The sequence below is a fragment of the Dendrobium catenatum genome, unplaced genomic scaffold, assembly GCF_001605985.2.
Source record: "Dendrobium catenatum unplaced genomic scaffold, ASM160598v2 original_scaffold_138396, whole genome shotgun sequence".
Classification (NCBI taxonomy): domain Eukaryota; kingdom Viridiplantae; phylum Streptophyta; class Magnoliopsida; order Asparagales; family Orchidaceae; genus Dendrobium; species Dendrobium catenatum.
In genome coordinates this window covers 149,475-169,550 of record NW_021456829.1, presented here as the reverse complement: position 1 = coordinate 169,550, position 20,076 = coordinate 149,475, and the positions used below count along the sequence as shown (strand labels likewise).

The window sequence follows — 20,076 nt, the reverse complement described above, 5'->3', positions numbered from 1 at the left end:
AATTTTATAAGTGCCTATGCTCCTCAAGCTAGGTTTGGATGTGAGTTCTAAATTAAATTTTAGAATGTTTAGAAGAATTATTACAAAAGATGCTCTAGAAGAAAGAGTTTTATTGGATGAATTTAAATGACATGTTGGTAGAGAGGTAGATGATTTTAAAAGCATTCAAGGTGGCTATGGTTTTGGAACAACAAATGAATGAGCATCTCATCACTTATAAAAATGGATATAGTACAACCCAGATTGACTATTTTCTTACAAGAAAATTAGATCTGTTAGATTGCAAAAGATTGTAAAGTTATTCCGAGTGAAAATTTATGTACCCAACATCGATTATTAGTTTTGGACTTTAAGATAAAGGGGCATATAATAAAAAAATAAAGTAAAACGATATTCTAGGATTAGATGGGGCATTTAAAGAATATTAACAAAAATATTTTTGAGAGTAAGATTTTAGATCTTAAGATTTTATCTGTGCATGAGGATTCTAATACTATGTGGGATAAAGTGGCTAGTGATATTAAGAATATTACAAAAGATGTGCCTGGAGTATCAAAGGGAAAAGCCTCATAATAGTAAAAATAGTTAGTGGTGGATCCAAATGTGCAAGAAAAGATTAAGAATACGAAGATTTGTTATAAGAATTGGTTTAATTTTAAAATTCTGATAATTGGGAAAGATATAAAAAGGCTCGTAAGGAATCTACGAAAGTAATATGCGATGCAAAGACTTAGCTTTTAGTGATTTTATAATATATTAGATACTAAGGAGAGAAAAGATATATGTATAAGTTAGCCAAACAAAGAGATAGGAGTAGTAAAGGATTTAGTTCAAGTGAAGTGTATTAAGGATGAAGATCAAAAATAATTTTCTTAGAAGATGATATTCAACGAAGGTGGATGAGATATTTTGCTAAACTTTTTAATGAAAATTGTGAAAATGAGATTGACTATAGTGACCTTAAGCCCTAAATGAAAATAAAGATTTCTGTTTTTATCGGCATATTAGTAAAATCGAAGTTTGGAGAGGCTTTAAAAAGAATGAAGGGTGGAAAAAGCTGTTGGCCCTGATGATATTCCAATGGAGGTGTGGAAATGCTTAGGAGATGAAGGTATTTCTTGGTTTAATAAACTTTTTAATACTATTTTGAAAACTAAAAAAATGTCAGATGAGTGGGAATGAATGTGTTAATTCCTATTTTTAAGAATAAGGTGATGCACAGGATTGTGTGAATTATAGAGGAATTAAGTTAATGTGTCATACTTTAAAACTATGGAGCGAGTTATGGAGTACAGGTGCCGCGTGATACTAATGTTTCTCAAAATCAATTTGGATTTCATGCCGGGTAGGTCGACTATGGAAGTCATACATTTATTAAGAGGTTTGATGGAGAAATATAGAAGAAAATAAGGAGGATCTACATATGATATTTATTGATTTAGAAAAAGCATATGATAAAGTTCCAAGAGAAGTGCTATGGAGAGTTTCTTGAAAAGAAAGGAGCTAATAATGCTTATATTCAAAATCATTAAAGATATGTATGCAGGAGCGATTACTTGTGTTCAAACACAAGGTGGTTTGACCAAGTATTTCCCTATTTTGTTGGGTTACATCAAGGATCCGCCTTAAGCCCATATCTTTTTGCTTTAGTCATGGATATTCTCACTAGACATTTGAAAGAGGATGTACCTTGGTGTATGCTTTTTTGCTGATGATATCCATTCTTGTTAATAAGACTAGAGAGGGAGTTTGAAAAGTAAATTTGAATTATGGAGGTTAACATTAGAGACTAAAGGTTTTCGCTTGAAGTGATCTAAAACGGAATATATGGAGTGTAATTTTAGTAGTAATAGACCTAGTGAGGGGATTGTGACTTTGGGCGATCAAGTCATTAATAAGAGTACACGTTTTTAGATATCTTGGATTTATTGTTCAGAGTGTTGGTGAAATAGATGGGGATATTATTAGCAGAATTCAAGTTGGATGGTTGAAGTGGAGGAATGCATCGGGCTTGTTGTGTGATAGAAAAGTACCCTCAAACTTAAGGGAAATTCTATAAGATGGTAGTGAGGCCTGCAATACTTTATGGTGCGAATGTTGCCATTAAAAGAGAAGCATAATACTAAGTTAAGTGTGGCAGAGATGAGGGTGCTCGGGTGATGAGTGGCTTTACCCTTAGAGATAGGATACGAAATGAAGCATATACGTGAAAAGGTTGGAGTAGCTCCAGTAGAGGATAAGATTAGATAGAGTCGCCTAGATGGTTTGGTCACATAAAACGGTGGCCTTCCAATGACCGGTTAGGAGAGTAGAGGTATTAGATTTGACTTATGTTAAGAAAGGTAGAGGCAGACCTAAAAAGACCTTGTTAGAAAATATTAGGAATAACCTTTCTTTATTAAATTTAAAACGAGAATTTAACCTTTAATAAGACACAATGGAGAAAAAGGATTCATGTAGCCAACCCCACGTAGTGGATAAAGGCCTGATGTTGTTGTTGTTGTTGTTATTGTCTATAAAATTAGAGTGTATAAAAATTGGTATCATTGTTTTAATTTTTTGTCTAATTTATTTATGAATTATTCAATTCTAGGATAATTTAAGGGGTATTTAGTTTATAAATTTAATAATGATTAAAGCAAGACTCAAATCCACATGAAAAAATTCAAAAAGATCTAATACAACTCAGAGAACCTTCCATATGAATTTGAGTGCAATCAAAAGTGGTTAAGAGTGTTAATTACATTTAATCCTACGCATTCAACCTAAAATAACTTCTTTAAAAAAAATTTCAAATCCATTTGAAGTGATGTTCACTGGATTCTACACATTTTTTCTAAATCCACTAAGGTTTTATTTGTCAAATTTGGTTAAGAAATGAAATATTTATAAATTTTCAAGGTTCATATCATTTTACTTTTATTTCTAAACCCAAATATTTATTACACAGTCAACATAGCTGATTGTATCAATGTTTTACATGCGGCAATGAATTATTTGGTAGCATTTAAATTGCGTGACCCACCTCAACCAGCATGGAAAACAATTTTGATTTTGAGATAGATTCAACTAAATCATCACTGTCCATTCCAATACACAAGAAATGGATGATGATATGATCATTTTTCGCCCTCCAACAAAGAACTTAAGACGTCAACAATCTTAGCTTCAATTGAGGATGAATCAGTAGAGATTTCTCGATCCAATGGATCGAAATGAAAAGGATCAAATATCAAGACCAAGGGATACAACGATCTGATTTTTACAAGGTTCAATTTCTTTCAAAAAATGTGTGAAAACCTAAAAACCAACTTAAGGGAAACCTCACATACATGCACCCAGTAGATTTCAGAGCAAATTGATTGCAATGGAAACTTCACCTGATTATGTTTTGATGAAAGTTGCTTCACTTGAGGGAGGTTGGATCACTTGAAGTGATTTCGCCAACTAAGGGTCACCAAAGTTTGGAGGTTTCACTCATAAAGAGAGAGCTGAGGGAGGAGAGATGGCAGGGATGCTTAGGAGCTCATTAGAGGAGCTCCAAAAAGGGAACTATTTATAAGAAACCAATTTTGCATCCGCGATAGAATTCTGTCCAGTGCCAACCAGGTGGCGTGATACTAATGTTTCTCTAAATCAATTTGGATTCATGCCGGTTAGGTCTACTATGGAAGTCATACATTTCTTGTGAGGTTTGATGAAGAAATATAGAGAGAATAAGAAGGATCTACATATGATATTTATTGATTTAGAGAAAGCATATGATAAAGTTCCAAGAGAAGTGCTATGGAGAGTTCTTGAAAAAAAAGGAGTTAATAACGCTTATATTCAAATCATTAAAGATATGTATGCATGAACTATTACTTGTGTTCAAACACAAGATGGTTTCACCAAGTATTTTCCTATTTCGGTTGGATTAAATCAAGGAATCAGCCTTAAGTCCATATCTTTTGCTTAGTCATGGATGTTCTCACTAGACATTTGCAAGAGGATGTACCTTGGTGTATGTATTTTGTTGATGATATTTCTTCTGTTGATAAGACTAGAGAGGGAGTTGAAGGTAAACTTGAATTATGGAGGTCAACCTAGAGTCTAAAGGTTTTCGCTTGAGTAGATCTAAAACTGGATATATGGAGGTGTAATTTAGTAGCAATAGACCTAGTGAGGGGATTGTGACTGTGGGCGATCAAGTCATTAATAAGAGTACACGTTTTAGATATCTTGGATCTATTGTTCAGAGTGATGGTGAAATAGATGGGATATTATCAACAGAATTCAAGTTGGATGGTTGAACTGGAAAAATGCATCAAGCTTGTTGTGTGTGATTGGAAAGTTCCCCTCAAACTTAAGGAAAAATTCTATAAGATGGTGGTGAGACCTGCAATGCTTTATGGTGCCGAATGTTGGCCATTAAAAGAGAAGCATAATATTAAGTCAAGTGTTGCAGAGATGAGGATGCTTAGGTGAATGAGTGGCTTTACCCTTAGAGATAGTATATGAAATGAGCATCATATGGTATCTTCATGTAATGTTCATGAGAATATATTTTACTTTCATGCCTACTACAAGCATTCACATATATGTGGCACATCATCTGATTTTATGAAATCCCTTACGTTACTATGTAAACAATCTTATTGTTATGATTATGGAATACAAGTTTGTGTATGCTGAACTGCGGAGTACCAAATATGGATAAGGTTCTTTGGAACAATAAGGCTCTTAGAGCAATATGATGATAAATGGCCAATTATGAATTTGTACCTGATCAGTACAATACGGGTACCCCGGTACGGGTGTATACTATATGAGAACTATATCATGTAAGAGTTATAGGAGATAAACATATGATAGGTAAGAAGGAACATTACATATGGCATCAATTCTTACATATGACATTAAACTTACGTATGGCATTAACCTTACATGTGGCATCAACCTTGACATAAATCTTACATATATACGATGTTATCTTGCATATCAAATTCTTTTTCATTGTATAAATTTTAGATTGAAATATGTCATTTGCTGAGCGTAGCTCACTCCCTAGCTTTGGAAAAATTTTCAGGAGAACCTACTAATAAGTGATGGCTGAAGACCCGAGGTTTACATATAGTCGTCAAGCAACGGGTGACAGGTTCTTACTTGTTTTTCCTAGTTATTACTACTTTCTTTTGGGTGGTTTTGTCATAACATGATTAGATTAAGTTTATAACCACCTTGTACATGAACTTCCTTTTTGAAATGGTTTGAACGTTAAATGCATGTTTTGGAAAAAGTCTAGAGGCACTTTTATGTTTCTTTTCAAGTCTTTTGGAATTGTTATATATGAAATATGATGATTAAATTGTTTTGATCGTCCGACTTCGTTCCCACCTCAAATTTACGAGCTAACCGGACCGGATCGTGACAAGAGTTGTATCTGTGCACAAGTTTAGGATCTGAATCCGTATAAAGCGCCATTAAGTTGATTTACACGTCCTAGACATACGTCTTAGACATTTTAGGATTGTGTGATGATGTGATAATTATTAAATTGGTTTTGTTTTAATTGATTTAGGGCTATGGATCAGGAACCCGATGTCACTGATGGCAATCATGATGGGCATAATGATCCAGTTGGTAGAGAAGTTCCAACAGTACCCTCTGTAGCTCAACCTGCTGGTGGTAGTAGCACTACCATGGATACTTTCAACCAGATGATGGCTGCTGTTACTCATCTCATTCAGCATTCTAAGGAACAGCCCCAGTCTAGTTCCAGGAGAGAGCCATTGGTAGACAAGTATCTGAAGATATTCCAAGACATGCGACCACCTCTCTTTACAGGAGTAGGAGAGCCAGTAGATGCTAAAAACTGACTTTTGAGGGTTGAAAAGATACTGGAGAGTATGCAATGCCCTGATGATCGAAAGGTGACTTTAGCCACCTTTGCTCTAGATGGAGAGGCTGAGAGATGGTGGAGAGGACAATCATTGGAGAAGTTCGATGGTAGAACAGCTTCCCAAATCTTATGGGAGGACTTTGTGAAAGTCTTCAGAGATTGGTTCGTACCTTCTTCTGCGAGGAGACAGATGCAGGAGAGATTTATGCGACTGGTGCAAGGTGATCGGACAGTCATGCAGTATGAAGCTGAGTTTACTACACTGTCCCGTTATGCCTCTCAGATTATTGCTACTGCTGAGGACAAGTGCCATAAGTTCTTATCAGGGCTTCGCGATGTGATTCGCCAACCATTGGTTCCTCTTGGCATTAAAGATTATGCTGTGTTGGTTGAAAGAGCAAGGAGGATAGAGGTTGATTTTCAAACTGTTCAGAAGAGGAGACATTTCCAACAGAAGAGGAAGGGCTTTGAGAAGATTAGGAGCTTCCAGACTCATTCTAGAGGTTCTAGTATGAAGAAGACCATAATTGATAGTAGTGGGAGTTCTTCCAGTGCCAGAATCTATGACAAGTGTGGCAAGTTGCATAAAGAGGAGTGTTTGTCTGGCTCCAATGTTTGCTTTTGGTGCCATCAGCCAGGACATATGGCTAAGGATTGCCCAAGGAGTTCAAGGGCGGGGAGGTCTAGTGCTTCACCTCAACAGAGCACTGGGAGACATCCTACTGTTGGTAGACTGAGAGCTCAAGAGTCTACTGCTTCTGCTTCCGTGCCTAGTCATCCGGTTGCTAGACCTGTTGTGCAACCAAGGGTATATGCCATTACACAACAAGAGGCCAAGGAATCTCCTGATATGATTACAGGTATTATTCATGTCAAATGTTTCCCTAGTAGAGTACTTTTCGATACTGGAGCATCGCATTCATTCATTAGTCAAGAGTTCATTAAGAAGCATGCATTGGATGTTTGCACTATGCCTACTATATTGTCAGTTCTGTTACCGGATGAGTCTAGTATGACTGCTACACTTATGTGTTCCACTTTTCTCAGTATTTGAAAGGAGTTTAATGTTGTGTTGGTAGTTTTACCCATGTTGGAGTTTGATGTGATTTTAGGGATGGATTGGATGTCAAATCAATTCATCTCCATAGACTGCAATAAGAAGGTGGTGAAGATCAAGTTTCTTGGAGGAGAGAAACTTGTCTTTCAGGGCGATCGAGGTGTATCTTCTATGATCATCTCTTCTATGAAGGCTTGTAGGTTTATTTTGAAGGGGTACCCAAGCTTTCTAGCTCATGTAAGGGACACTTCAAAGCAAGTGCCAGAGTTGAAGGAGATTGCAATGGTAAGAGACTTTGCTGATGTGTTTCCTGAAGTCTTACCTGGAATGCCTCCTGTTAGAGAGATTGATTTCTCAATTGATCTTGTACCTAGTGCTGAGCCTATTTCAAAAGTACCTTATCGTATGGCGGTTAAGGAACTTCAGGCGTTGAAGTCTCAATTGCAAGAACTGTTGGAGAAGGGATTTATTCGCCCTAGCACTTCACCTTAGGGAGCACCAGTTCTCTTTGTAAAGAAGAAGGATGGTAGTATGCGACTCTGTATCGATTACAGGGAGTTGAACAAGCTTACCAATAAGAACAAATATCCTTTGCCGATGATTGATGACTTGTTTAATCAGCTAGTGGGAGCCACAGTCTTTCCAAGATTGACCTGAGGTCTGGTTATTATCAATTGAGAATTAAGGAAGAAGATTAAAAGACATCCCGAAGACATCCTTTAGCTCAAGGTATGGACACTACGAGTTCACTGTGTTACCTTTTGGGCTAACAAATGCCCCAGCTGCTTTTATGGATCTGATGAATCGGGTCTTCAAGCCAATGTTAGATAGTTTTGTTATTGTCTTCATAGATGACATTCTTATCTATTCTTGTGATGAAGAGCATCATGCCAAACATCTCCAGGAAGTATTGCAAACTCTAAGAGGCAATAAATTGTTTGCCAAGTTCTCTAAATGCGAGTTTTGGCTGAAGAATGTGACTTTTCTGGGTCATGTCATTAGTGGAGATGGTATTTATGTGGACCAGCACAAGGTACAGGCTATAGCTGAATGGCCAAGACCTATGATAGTGGCTGAGATACTGAGTTTCCTTGGGTCAGCTGGCTACTACATAAGGTTTGTAGAAGGGTTTTCCAAGATTGCTGCACCTTTGAGTAGATTGACTCAGAAGGCAGTTAAATTTGAGTGGAGCATTCAGTGTGAGGAATCCTTTCAAGAGTTAAAGACTCGTTTGATGACTGCACCTATTCTTTCGATTCCTTCAGGTACGGAGGGATTTCAGATTTTCAGCGATGCGTCACTGAAGGGTTTGGGTTGTGTCTTGATGCAACATGGAAGAGTAGTTGCCTATGCTTCTAGGCAATTGAAGAGTCATGAAAAGAACTACCCAACCCATGAATTGGAGCTTGCTGCTATAGTCTTTGCCTTGAAGATTTGGAAACACTACTTATATGGTGTACATTATGAAGTGTCCACTGATCACCAGAATTTGAAATATATCTTTTCTCAGAAAGAGCTGAACTTGAGACAGAGGAGATGGATGGAACTGCTTAATGACTATGATTTGAACATTCAGTATCATCCGGGAAGTGTCAATACTGTTGCTGATGCTTTGAGTAGAAAACTTCCAGCGAAGTTAAATAATTATTTAACTCAACAAGAGAAGTTGATTGAAGAGATGGATAGATTGGAGTTATCAGTGGTACTTCCTACAACTGGAAATGTAGGATGGTTGAGTCAGTTGACTGTGCAAGCTGATTTTAAGAGTAAGATAACTGAAGCTTTGTGGAAAGATCCAGATTTTGTGAAAATCATACAGTTAGTAAAGGCTAGGCATGAAGAGGATTTTATTCTTGATGAGGACAATCTCCTTTGGTATAAGGGCAAGATTTGTGTAACTAATGTTGATGACTTGAGGAAGGATGTTCATGAAGCTCATCACTCTGCTTATACTATCCATCCTGGTAGTAATAAGATGTATCAAGACCTTAAGGGTTTGTTTTGGTGGCCTGGGTTGAAGAGGAGTGTAGCTGATTTTGTTGCCAAATGCACTACTGTTAGTTGGTGAAGGCTGAACATCAAAGGCCAAGTGGATTACTTCAACCCTTACCGATTCCAGAATGGAAGTGGGATGATATTGCTATGGATTTCGTATCGGGATTACCCAGATCTCGGCAGGGTCATGATGCTATTTGGGTTGTCATTGATAGGCTTACAAAGTCTGCTCACTTTTTGCCTATCTGATTGACTGATTCAGTTGAGAAGCTAGCAATGTTGTACGTGGCTGAGATTGTACGATTACACGGTGTACCGAAGTCCATAGTATTTGATCGAGATGGTAGATTTACTTCTAGACTTTGGAGGAAAGTACAAGAGGCTATGGGCACTAGATTGACATTCAGTACAGCCTTCCATCCTCAGACTGATGGACAAACAGAGAGGACTATTCAAACTCTTCAAGATTTGTTGAGATTGTGTATTCTTGATTTTGGTAGAGGTTGAGAATCTCATATCCCTTTGATAGAGTTTGCCGACAACAATAATTTCCAAACCAGCATAAGAATGGCTCCTTATGAAGCCCTCTATGGCAGAAAATGCAGAACACCTCTTTGTTGGGCAGAGGCAAGTGAGAGGAAGGTAATTGGATCAGATCTTGTTGATGATGCCACATATAAAATCAGATTGATCAGGGTAGGTTGCTAACAGTTCAAGATAGGCAGAAAAAGTATTATGATGCAAAGCACCGATTTGTGGAATTCAGTGTAGGAGACCTTGTTTTCATAAAGATTAGGCCTATGAAAGGTGTACTTCGTTTTGGAAAGGTTGGCAAACTTAATCCCCGCTACATAGGTCCTTTTGAAATAGTGGAAAGGATTGGGAAGGTGGCCTACAGATTAGCTTTACCCACTACTTATGTTGTCCACAATGCGTTCCATGTTTCTTCATTGAGGAAGTATATATCGGATGATACTTCTAAGATCATATTGGAAGATGTGGACTTACAACCAAATCTTACATATGTTGAAGAACCAGATCGTATTTTGGAGTTCAGTGTGAAGCAATTAAGAAGCAGGGAGATACCGTTCGTGAAAGTTCTATGGAAGCATGGATTGGAAAAGAATGCCACGTGGGAGGAGTCAGAAATGAGGAAGTGCTATCCTCATCTCTATGAGTAAGGTATGATTATTTTTCCTCTCTTTTGAATTTCAAGAACGAAATTTTTATTAGGAGGGAAGGATTGCAAAACCCGGAAATTCATCATTTGAGTGCGTCGCACGCATTTCGATGATTTTGAAATTTCACTTTAGGGCTTTTCCAAAAACAATAATTGTAAGCTTAGAGTTAACCCACATTATTGCTAAGAGCCTTGGGAAGTCTCTAATGAAGAAAAATTGAGAAATTTGAAAGAAAAGAATTTTTCCTAATTTTTATATAATATTAATCCGAAAATTATTAATAGAATTTATTAACTAGATGAAGGGAATGTTTTTGCATGCTTAGGTGATGAAAATAATAAATATTGAAATGCTAAATTTTGGGGTTTTATTTAAATCCGAAAATAACAATTTAATTTTAAATGAAATTAATGCTTTTGGAGATTTGAATGCTTGTGTTAATATTTGGAATTTCTTTTCCCTTAGGTTTGAATAAGGGAAAGTGGTAAGGAGTGCGAGGAAGTTTAGCGAAGAAAGGTTTTAGAGTAAGTGACACATTGCATTCTAAAATTCATAGAATTTCCTTATGTATTGCCTATGTTTATTAGCCTCATTAAATTCTCTTATGTTTTACTTATGTTTAATTTTGGATGTTAGCACAAATCTCAAATCTTGTATTATGTTCTTTATGTTGCACATATGGTATCTTCATGTAATGTTCATGAGAAAATATTTTACTTTCATGCCTACTACAAGCATTCACATACATGTGACACATCATCTGATTTTATGAAATCCCTTACGTTACTATGTAAACAATCTTATTGTTATGATTATGGAATACAAGTTTGTGTATGCTGAACTGCGGAGTACCAAATATGGATAAGGTTCTTCGGAACAATAAGGCTCTTAGAGCAATATGATGATAAATGGCCAATTATGAATTTGTACCTGATCAGAACAATACGGGTACTCCGGTATGGGTGTATACTATATGAGAACTATATCATGTAAGAGTTATAGGAGATAAACATATGATAGGTAAGAAGGAACATTACATATGGCATCAATTCTTACATATGACATTAATCTTACATATGACATTAACCTTATATGTGGCATCAACCTTGACATAAGTCTTACATATGACATTAACCTTACATAGAAATACGATGTTATCTTGCATATCAAATTCTTTTTCATTGTATAAATTTTAGATTGAAATATATCATTTGCTGAGCGTAGCTCACTCCCTAGCTTTGGAAAAATTTTCAGGAGAACCTACTAATAAGGGATGGCTGAACATCGAGGTTTACATATTGTCGTCGCGCAACGGGTGACAGGTTCTTCCTTGTTTCTCCTAGTCATTACTACTTTCTTTTGGGTGGTTTTGTCATAACATGATTAGATTAAGTTTATAACCACCTTATACATGAACTTCCTTTTTGAAATGGTTTGAATGTTAAATACATGTTTTGGAAAAAGTTTAGAGGCGCTTTTATGTTTCTTTTGAAATATTTTGGAATTGTTATATATGAAATATGATGATTAAATTGTTTTGATCATCTGAATTCGTTCCCGCCTCGAATTTACGAGCTAACCGGGTCGGATCGTGACAAATATGACATGCAGTGGAGGTGCTATAAGTATTCAACAAGGAAGAATGTAGCCAAGCTTTGATTTTTCAAGCCCCAAAAAATAAGAGTACTCAGAACTTGACATTTACTCCATAAATTGCTCAAAATATTAATCAAGTCAGAATCAATTCTGAAAATGATAAGTTTTCAAGCTGAGGGGCTCACATGGGTAAATTTGATTGAGTTGAGTCACTTAAATCTGCTAAACCCCGGGTATCCAATAAACAACACTCCAGCAAGGACACAAGATAGAAATTATACATGCTTATAAGTTCAAGTAAATCAGATAGATTGCCGTCATTCGATAGATATAAAGATGATTTTGCAAACAAGTTTGTTTCAGATTGTTTTTGATGATTCAATAATCAAATGAGAAAACAAGAACAACCATTTCAATCTACATGAAAAAAAAGTCATCAAATTTCTGATTTTATGCTGTGCTTTAAGCTGTTAAAAATGAACTGTTAGTTTGCCCAAATAGCCAAAAAATATTCATTTCAAGGTGTAGTCATAACTTTTCAGGCATACATCTTAAATAATATAAAAAAATTCAAAACTTTTGATTTCAAAAACAAAAAATAACAAACTATTAGACAGCAGTAAATTTGGTTAAGGGTATTTACCCATCCTCCATTCCTATCTTATGATCAATCAACTTTGGTTTCTAACTTGTTCATATATCAGAAATCAGCATCAAGTCTTGTTATTGTAATTGAAGGTCTTATCAGAAAAAATCAATAAATAATAAGACTGGAGAATGAATATTTTCCAGAAAATACAAATGTGTGCTTTTGGTTAGCCTTTAGAGATTTTAAAAGGATAAAATAAATATAGATAAATAGAACCAATCATTATGAAGAAATTTTTATCTAGAAGATAAGGTTGTATGACTGAATCAATCTCAACACAATAACAATCTATCAAGTTGAAATTCAAAGAAATAAATAAATATCTTGAATGAGATTCTGAAACTCATGTCATGTTTGAGCTGTCTACAGCTCAATAAAAGGTGAATAAACAAACTCAACAAGGAAAGTCAACTAAAAATGAGCTCATTCACAGTAGCAATCTAAAGCTCACCTGGTTATAAATAAATCTTGTTAATGTTTGGCACCCAAGAATCCTTAAATGATCTAGCTTCTTTGCATCCAAAAGTGCGGTGACAACACTCAAAAGGTTTCTAGCAAAATATGCCCTATGCAAGAATAAAGCAAATTGTCAAATACAAAAGTCAAAATCCTCAAATGTTTACAGATTCTAAAATGTTCATATAGTTAACACTACATGAGAGAATCATAATAGTCAGATTAAAGACATGATATAGATTGTTATCTATGAAATCACATATGCATCAACTCATCTATAAACTATGTCAAATAGGTTACTTAATTCAAACGTAAAGATATATCTCAATCCCTTACCAGAAGCAAATTTCAGAAACTTGTTTTACATTGAACTCATTGTGACCACTAACCCAACATATATTACAACTTCAGGTTAGGAATTCAAGAAGTCTTTATTTAGATCAGGAGAAAAATCAAATCAATTTCATTTTAAAACCCAAAACTCCCTAAAAATGATGGAGGAAAATTAAGGGTCTAGAATTACTAATGCAATCTAATATAAGATTCAAAAGAAAAATATATAGAAAAACCACAATCAGCAAATAACCAACTTGATAACTTTAGAAAAAAAATCAGAAGCTGTTAATATAAAAACAATAAACACAATTCAATCCAAATAATAATATAATGGTTGCCAAAAAATCTGAGATTCCATATGAAAATAGTTATAAAAAATAAAATTCATCAACGATCAAGATCTCGCTTAAAAAAAAACAAAAACGTATCACACTAGTCAAAATTTCACTCACACAAACTAGTGACTAAAATTTAAAAAAAAAAGGAAAATGAATCGGATTTCACCCAAAAAAGGAAATAGGTCTCACGTTGAAACAAGAAAACTCAGCCAGAAAGTAGTAGTCCTCATCAATGAAGCTCTCAAAGAATACAATTCCAATAAGCATACACACCAAAGAACAGAGAAAAACTGATAGTTTATTTCAACAATCAATTTCCAATGAATTTTGCATGCCTCAGAGGCCCAATTTATAACCTTCGAAGGACCAAAATAAGAAACTCCTTAAAACCTACCAAGATCAATTCAAATATAACAAGTTTCAATTCATCATTCGCATACCAACACCATATATGGTAAGTACATCTTCGGATTGAAGAATCCATTCATGACTCCAGAGCATGTAATGAGAAACGCAGAGGCAATAGCTGAAACATTACGTAGCAGCAATAGCCTTAATGGAAAAGCAAAACAGTAGAGGAAATAAAAGGGGAAAATAGTGCTTTATAGAAAGCAATTAGAAATGAAAATTACAGCAGTAGCAAGAAACAGAGGTGGCAACCAGTAGCAAGTGGAAATAGAGGACGGCAACTGTGTGAGTAGCAGAAAACAATACAACTATAGTAAGAAATTAAATAGAGTCAAGAATAAAACGCAGTTGACAGAACAAGGGCCAATGGGAAGGTAAGTATCCTCATTACTGAAAGTGTGCTGATTTGGAATTCAACGAGATGATCAGAATCTTGCAGTAATGGATTAATCTTAATAGACACCCAAAAAACTAGAGAACTCCCATCTCGTTCATATATGAGCCATCACCTTAGCAATGTTTACAAAAATTAAACTAAAATTAAATAAAATACAATAGTAAAAATCATAGTACTTATCACTATTTGTAATTTTGAGGAGTTTACACTTTTTAAGTTTCCATCAAAATTATCTGCGTTGAAAAACTCACCTCTTATGATATGAACATTTGATATTCTCCAAGTTTCAGCATAATTGTTATGTTTCTTGCAGAGGAAGCCATAAACCATCACAATTAGGCTTGTCATTATAAGGTATAATATATCATTGATATTCAACGTCAATAATGAACACAATCTAATCATCCATGATAGCTTCAAGAACAAGTAAAATAGCCTTTCTAGTAATGTATAGATGTGAATTCTCAAGGAGGGGATGGAAAGAGAAAAGTAGGCATTACTAGTAGCAAGTTCACGAAATAAAGTTAAATTAAATACACTGAAAACTAAACTAATACTAATATTTGACAAAAAATTTAGTATATAAGCGTTTATCCTAGTGCATTGTAAAACTTTATATGGCCCACTCTTTCATACGGGTAAATTTCTTAAAGGTCCATATGCAAACCTTTTTAGATATAAACACACCATTGGTTTATAACTTGGTTTAACTCCATATGTTTCATATTCTCATTAGCAACAAAATTATAACTGTTATAATTATTTATTAATTTCCATCGAATATCTTCATGCAAACCATGCATGTGCTGTGCAAATCCCTTGGGTCTGAATGCAACAGAAAGTTGAACATAATCTATTGGTTTATAAGGCCAATATCTTGTCACAATTTAAAATGAACTCAAGCTTATAGTTATATTAAAAGATGAATTATATGCAAACCAAATCAAAACTACTGTTAGATCCCACCAAGATTAGTGTTTTAACCAAATAGCATAACAAATCACTCAAAACTCCCAGGAACAACTTGAATTGGATAGTTGGATTGTTGTTGCTACGCAGTTGAAACTTTTAATTGATTTTCTTTTCTTACATAAAATTTTCTAAATGCAACTCAAGAATTTTACATTTATGTTTGATACAATTATTTTAGACAATATGTGCAGTTTAACCACTTTATTAAAGTATAATTTGGCTATATGAGATGCATTAACATTTTTAAAACATAGAATGAAATGAACCATTTTTGAGAAGCAATAAATCATTATAAAAATAGAATAATGTTGCCTTTTTTTTTTATTGTATGAGGTCACTAGGACCTTAGCTCAAGTGCCGTTTCTCGATCAAGGCCGGAAGCCATGATCACTGTCTCTGTCTACCTCTGCCGAAAAATTAAATGTTGCCTTAGTATCATTTAGGGTAATCCTATAGCAAAATAAATGCTCACATCCTCCCGAGGTTTATATGTGACAGGCTACCACTTAAAAGCTAGAACTATAAAATTAGGTAATTACTATTAAATAAAATGAGAATTAATTATAAAAGATATATTGAAATTTGCCTTGGATTAAAGAATGAGACAAACAATTTAGCGATTTGTTGCTTTTGCTCTAAAATAATATAAAAATCCTCCAAAAACTTGATCTTCGACATTGACTTTCTTTCATTTCTAAAATATTACTTCTAGCATTGAATCCGAATTCCGACATCATTAAGGTCTTCAAATGTCCAACGAACGGTGCATGATCAAATGATTCGATATCGGCCGTCTATTCAAACCACTCTCAATTCGCCCTTGATCTCACGCCTATTTACGGGCTATGCCACTCCAGAAAAACTATAAATAGAGCCCTCATTCTACACAAAGGGCAAGGGGACTCAAGTGAAGAGAGAGAAGAAGAAGAGGAGAAAGGGGAAAAGGAGAATCCTCTCCTCCTCGACCACCGTCGGAGTTCGTCCTGCCTCCCGAACACGCCGGGATTCTGCGTGATATTCGGGAGAGCGCAGGAATTCTGCCCAACTTCCACGTGATGCTGAAATTCTCCTCAATTTACAACAGAGTTCCCTCCTAACGCTGAAACTCTACCCGGCGTCGGACCTTCACTCTTTGCCAAGTTTTTACCCGACGCCGGACTTCTACCGGTTATCGGACTTCGCTGGACGTCTATGCGAAGATGCATTTCTTTCCATTGTTGGACTTCTACCTGACGCTGCCCTTCTGATCTTCGTAGTCAGACTACAGTCCTTCCGACCTCCGTCGCCCGTCGACTACGGTCCTCCTGACTTATGTTGCATGCCGACTACAGTCTTTCCGACCTCCGTCGCCCGCCGACTAGGGTCCTCCTAGCTTACGTCGCCCGCCGACTACAGTCCTTCCGACCTCCGTCGCCTGTCGACTACGGTCCTTCTGACCTATATCGCCCGCCGACTACAGTCTTTCCGACCTCCATCGCCCGCCGACTACAGCCCTTCCAACGAAGTGAATACGTCAATAACAACTCTTTGTATTTATATCATGTAATGTACTATATAAGATGTGCATCAAGCTAAGGCCTTCTCCCAAAAAAGGGCCTCATTTGTAATCGACTGCAAATATTCGTGGATTCGTTCAAAACTAGGCTAGGCCCCGTGGTTTTTTCCCCATTTTCAGCGGTTTTCCACGTAAAAATCTTGGTGTCTCATAAATGTTAGACCCTTTCTCTTTATCTGATTACGTGCCGGATTTTTGTACAACGCTAAGACGTTAAATCTTATATTTCTCTACCGCCGCGAATACTCCTGGAAGCAACAATGTTAAAAAATGACATATTAACTTTCTATTAAACTATGAAGTAATAAATTGACATATATATATATATGATAAACTACGTAAAATAGAATTAAAATCTAAAATCTAAATATAACAAGAGCAAAATAACATAAAATATAAGAATTGTACAAAAGTATCATATAACATCAAATTCAACTTCAAATTTTCCCTTTCTCAATTCCCTACTCATCCACATTTAATTCTTAAAAACATTTGATATAATTGGCAACAACTTAGAAATCTTCTGCACTGTTACCACGAAGGAGTTTTCATTTGAATCATCATCATAACAAATTGGTCTTTCCCCTGCATCATTCTAAGGAGTCCAATGTCTCTCAATTTGTTTCTTCTTCATTTATTTCAATCAACTTCCTCTTTCATAAATATTTATCATCAACATAAAGATGAGAGTAATATTCCAAAAAATTGAGAGAAAATGGTGGTGGTGTGCGATGTTCAAGTGATTCTTGGCGGCGATTATAATGGTGGTGGCTACAATGAAGGCGGCGGGCTATAGTTTGAGACAATTGAGAGGAAGTTGTTAAAGTTTTGGGGCGCATGAAGGCATGATTTGTTCGGAGCTTTAGTTTAAGATTTAGGTAAGTTTCAATAAAAACTGTATATAAATTGGGTGAGGCATATGCCTCACGCTAGCGAGGTAAGGCGCACCTGAAGGCAAGCTTCACCAAGCTAAGGCACAAGCCTCATAAAAAAATCGATACGTAAGTCTTGAAGCGTTTTTCACTGGAATTGCGCTGAGGCTAGCCTGAAGGCGAGCCTCATTTTATGCAATTTTAAACAATGATATGTGTCCGCAACTCTAAGCAACTGTTAGACCGGTCCTCCATGGACCGGTCCAGCCGGCCCAGCACCTTGGGCCGGTTCGGTGCGTATACAGGCGGAGGGAGCCGGCGGAAGCCAGGGGGAAGGAACCGATGGGGTCCACTTGAATTTCAAAGTGGATTTTGGAGCCAAAAGGAGGAGAAGCAAGGGCAATTAGGTCCTTTTGTATAAGATTTGAATTTTATGCATTAAGTAGGGAGTAAAGGGAGAATGAGGGTTATGTCATCTTTTGGTGAAAGTTTTTTTGATCTTCTTTAGTTGCTAGGGCTCTAGATCGAATTCTAGAGATTGGGAGAGTGCGATCCTCCTCTCGAATAGAGGATCCTTGTATCTTTGCTAATTTCCTTGCATCTATTAGTAAAATACAAGTCCTTTCTCCACGTTTTATGCAGTTTTTCTCTGTTTTTCTTTAGATTTGGGTTGTTTTCCTGCTGTGGACAGCAGTTGGATTTGTGATTTGTTGCCAAAGTGAAATCAAGTATTTCCTATCAAATTGGTATCAGAGCAAGTCTTGGGACGAATTGTGGGCTGTTTTTGACCAATTTCAGCGGCTGAAATTTGGTCGGCGAAGGAGAAAATCGCTGAAATTTTTTCAGATCTTGAGATTTTCTCCTAATTTGCAAGCTGTAGGAGATGACGGCTAAGAAGGTGGATGCTTTGGAGGAGATGATTGAAGGAGAGATAAATCAAATCAAGGAGACCGTAGAAGAAAGAATGTCCTACATGGAAGGACAAGTGGCCGATCTACGGGATATGATGAAAAAAATGTTGGAGTTTCAAACCCAATCGGCGGCGTCTGATGCAAAAGGTCCCGCAGCGAAGAACGACAACTCTGAAATCCATCGGGAGGAAGAGGAAGTGGAAATCATGGAAGGGAGTAGGGGAATGCCTCATCTGGAGCCTTTACAAAGAGAAGAGAGAGGAGGAAGGTATGTGGAAAGGCAAAGCTATGGAGGTGGGGAACCCAGAGGGGCTGGTTGGGAGCATCGGGGGGGATTCCAGGGGCGCCGGGAAACAGTTTTTGAAGATCGGATAGGGGATTTTGAAGGGGGATTGGGACAGGGTCGAGCAAGGGAAGACCGCGAAACATGGGGAGGCCCAGGCACATGGGAGAGGGGAAACTATGGAGGATTAAAGGGAAATGGCGGGGATCGGAAGGTAAGAAAATTGAAAATGCTCATTTTTGAAGGGGAGGATGCCTATGGGTGGATCTATAAAGTAGAGATGTACTTTGCTGTTAACGGATTGACAGAGGAGGAGAAGTTATCGGCAGCAGGTTTGTGTCTGGAGGGGAAGGCACTCTCTTGGTACCAGTGGAGAGATCAGAGGAGACCGATCCGGAGCTGGGGAGAATTCAAGGACAGTTTAAGAGCGTTTCCAAACCGATCGGGGAGGAGACTTCTACGAACAGTTCTTTGCCCTAGTACAGGAGGGGTCTGTGGCAGACTATCGAGAGAGGTTTGAGCATCTGGCCAGCAGGGTGGAGCGCTTGTCCGAGACGGTGCTGGAGGGAAATTTTATGAAGGGGTTAAAGGCCGAGGTGCGAGCAACGGTGAAGGTCCTGATGCCCAGGGACCTAGGGGAAGCCATGAAGCTTGCACAGTTGGTCGAAAATCAAAAGAACCTAGAAAAGGGAGCGAAAAGTAGAAGTAGCTCAGGAGGCACTTACAGGTGGACGACTATCCACCTAGCCACCAAGGGAGCTTCCCAAGGAGGGATGAAAGAAGTTCCAAAGGAAAAAGCAACAGAAGGAGGAAATGGGGGACAGTTCAAGAGGCTCACTGACAAGGAAATGCAAGAGAAGAGAACGAAAGGGTTTTGTTTCCGATGTGATGAAAAATACATGTCAAGGCATAAGTGCAAGGATCGAACTCTTCAAGTTCTCCTCGTTTGTGAAGACGAGGAAGACGAAGAGGGTGGGGGAAGCGATTCAGAGGTGGAGGAAAAGATGCATCTGGATATGGCAGAAGTCTCACTCAACTCTGTAGTGGTATTCACTCCGAGTCACACTATGAATGTAAAAGGAGAGATAGTTGACCGTGGAGTCGTGGTGTTGATTGATAGTGGGGTAACCCACAATTTCATTTCCACCCAGATTGTGGAGCTGCTGGGGATGAAGTTAGTGGATACTGG

The 20,076-nt window shown here is 37.0% G+C and overlaps 1 protein-coding gene across 9 annotated transcripts in view; it reads right to left on the bottom strand.

Annotated features, from left to right (window-relative positions):
- The window catches only part of LOC110105315, a 57,211-nt gene that overhangs the window by 27,015 nt on the left and 10,120 nt on the right, over positions 1-20,076 (bottom strand). For all 9 annotated transcript variants that reach the window (XM_028692173.1, XM_020834763.2, XM_020834764.2 and 6 more), the window contains one exon: positions 12,811-12,925. In XM_028692173.1, the coding sequence (XP_028548006.1) occupies positions 12,811-12,925 (115 nt within the window). The remainder of the gene's footprint in view (positions 1-12,810; positions 12,926-20,076) is intronic.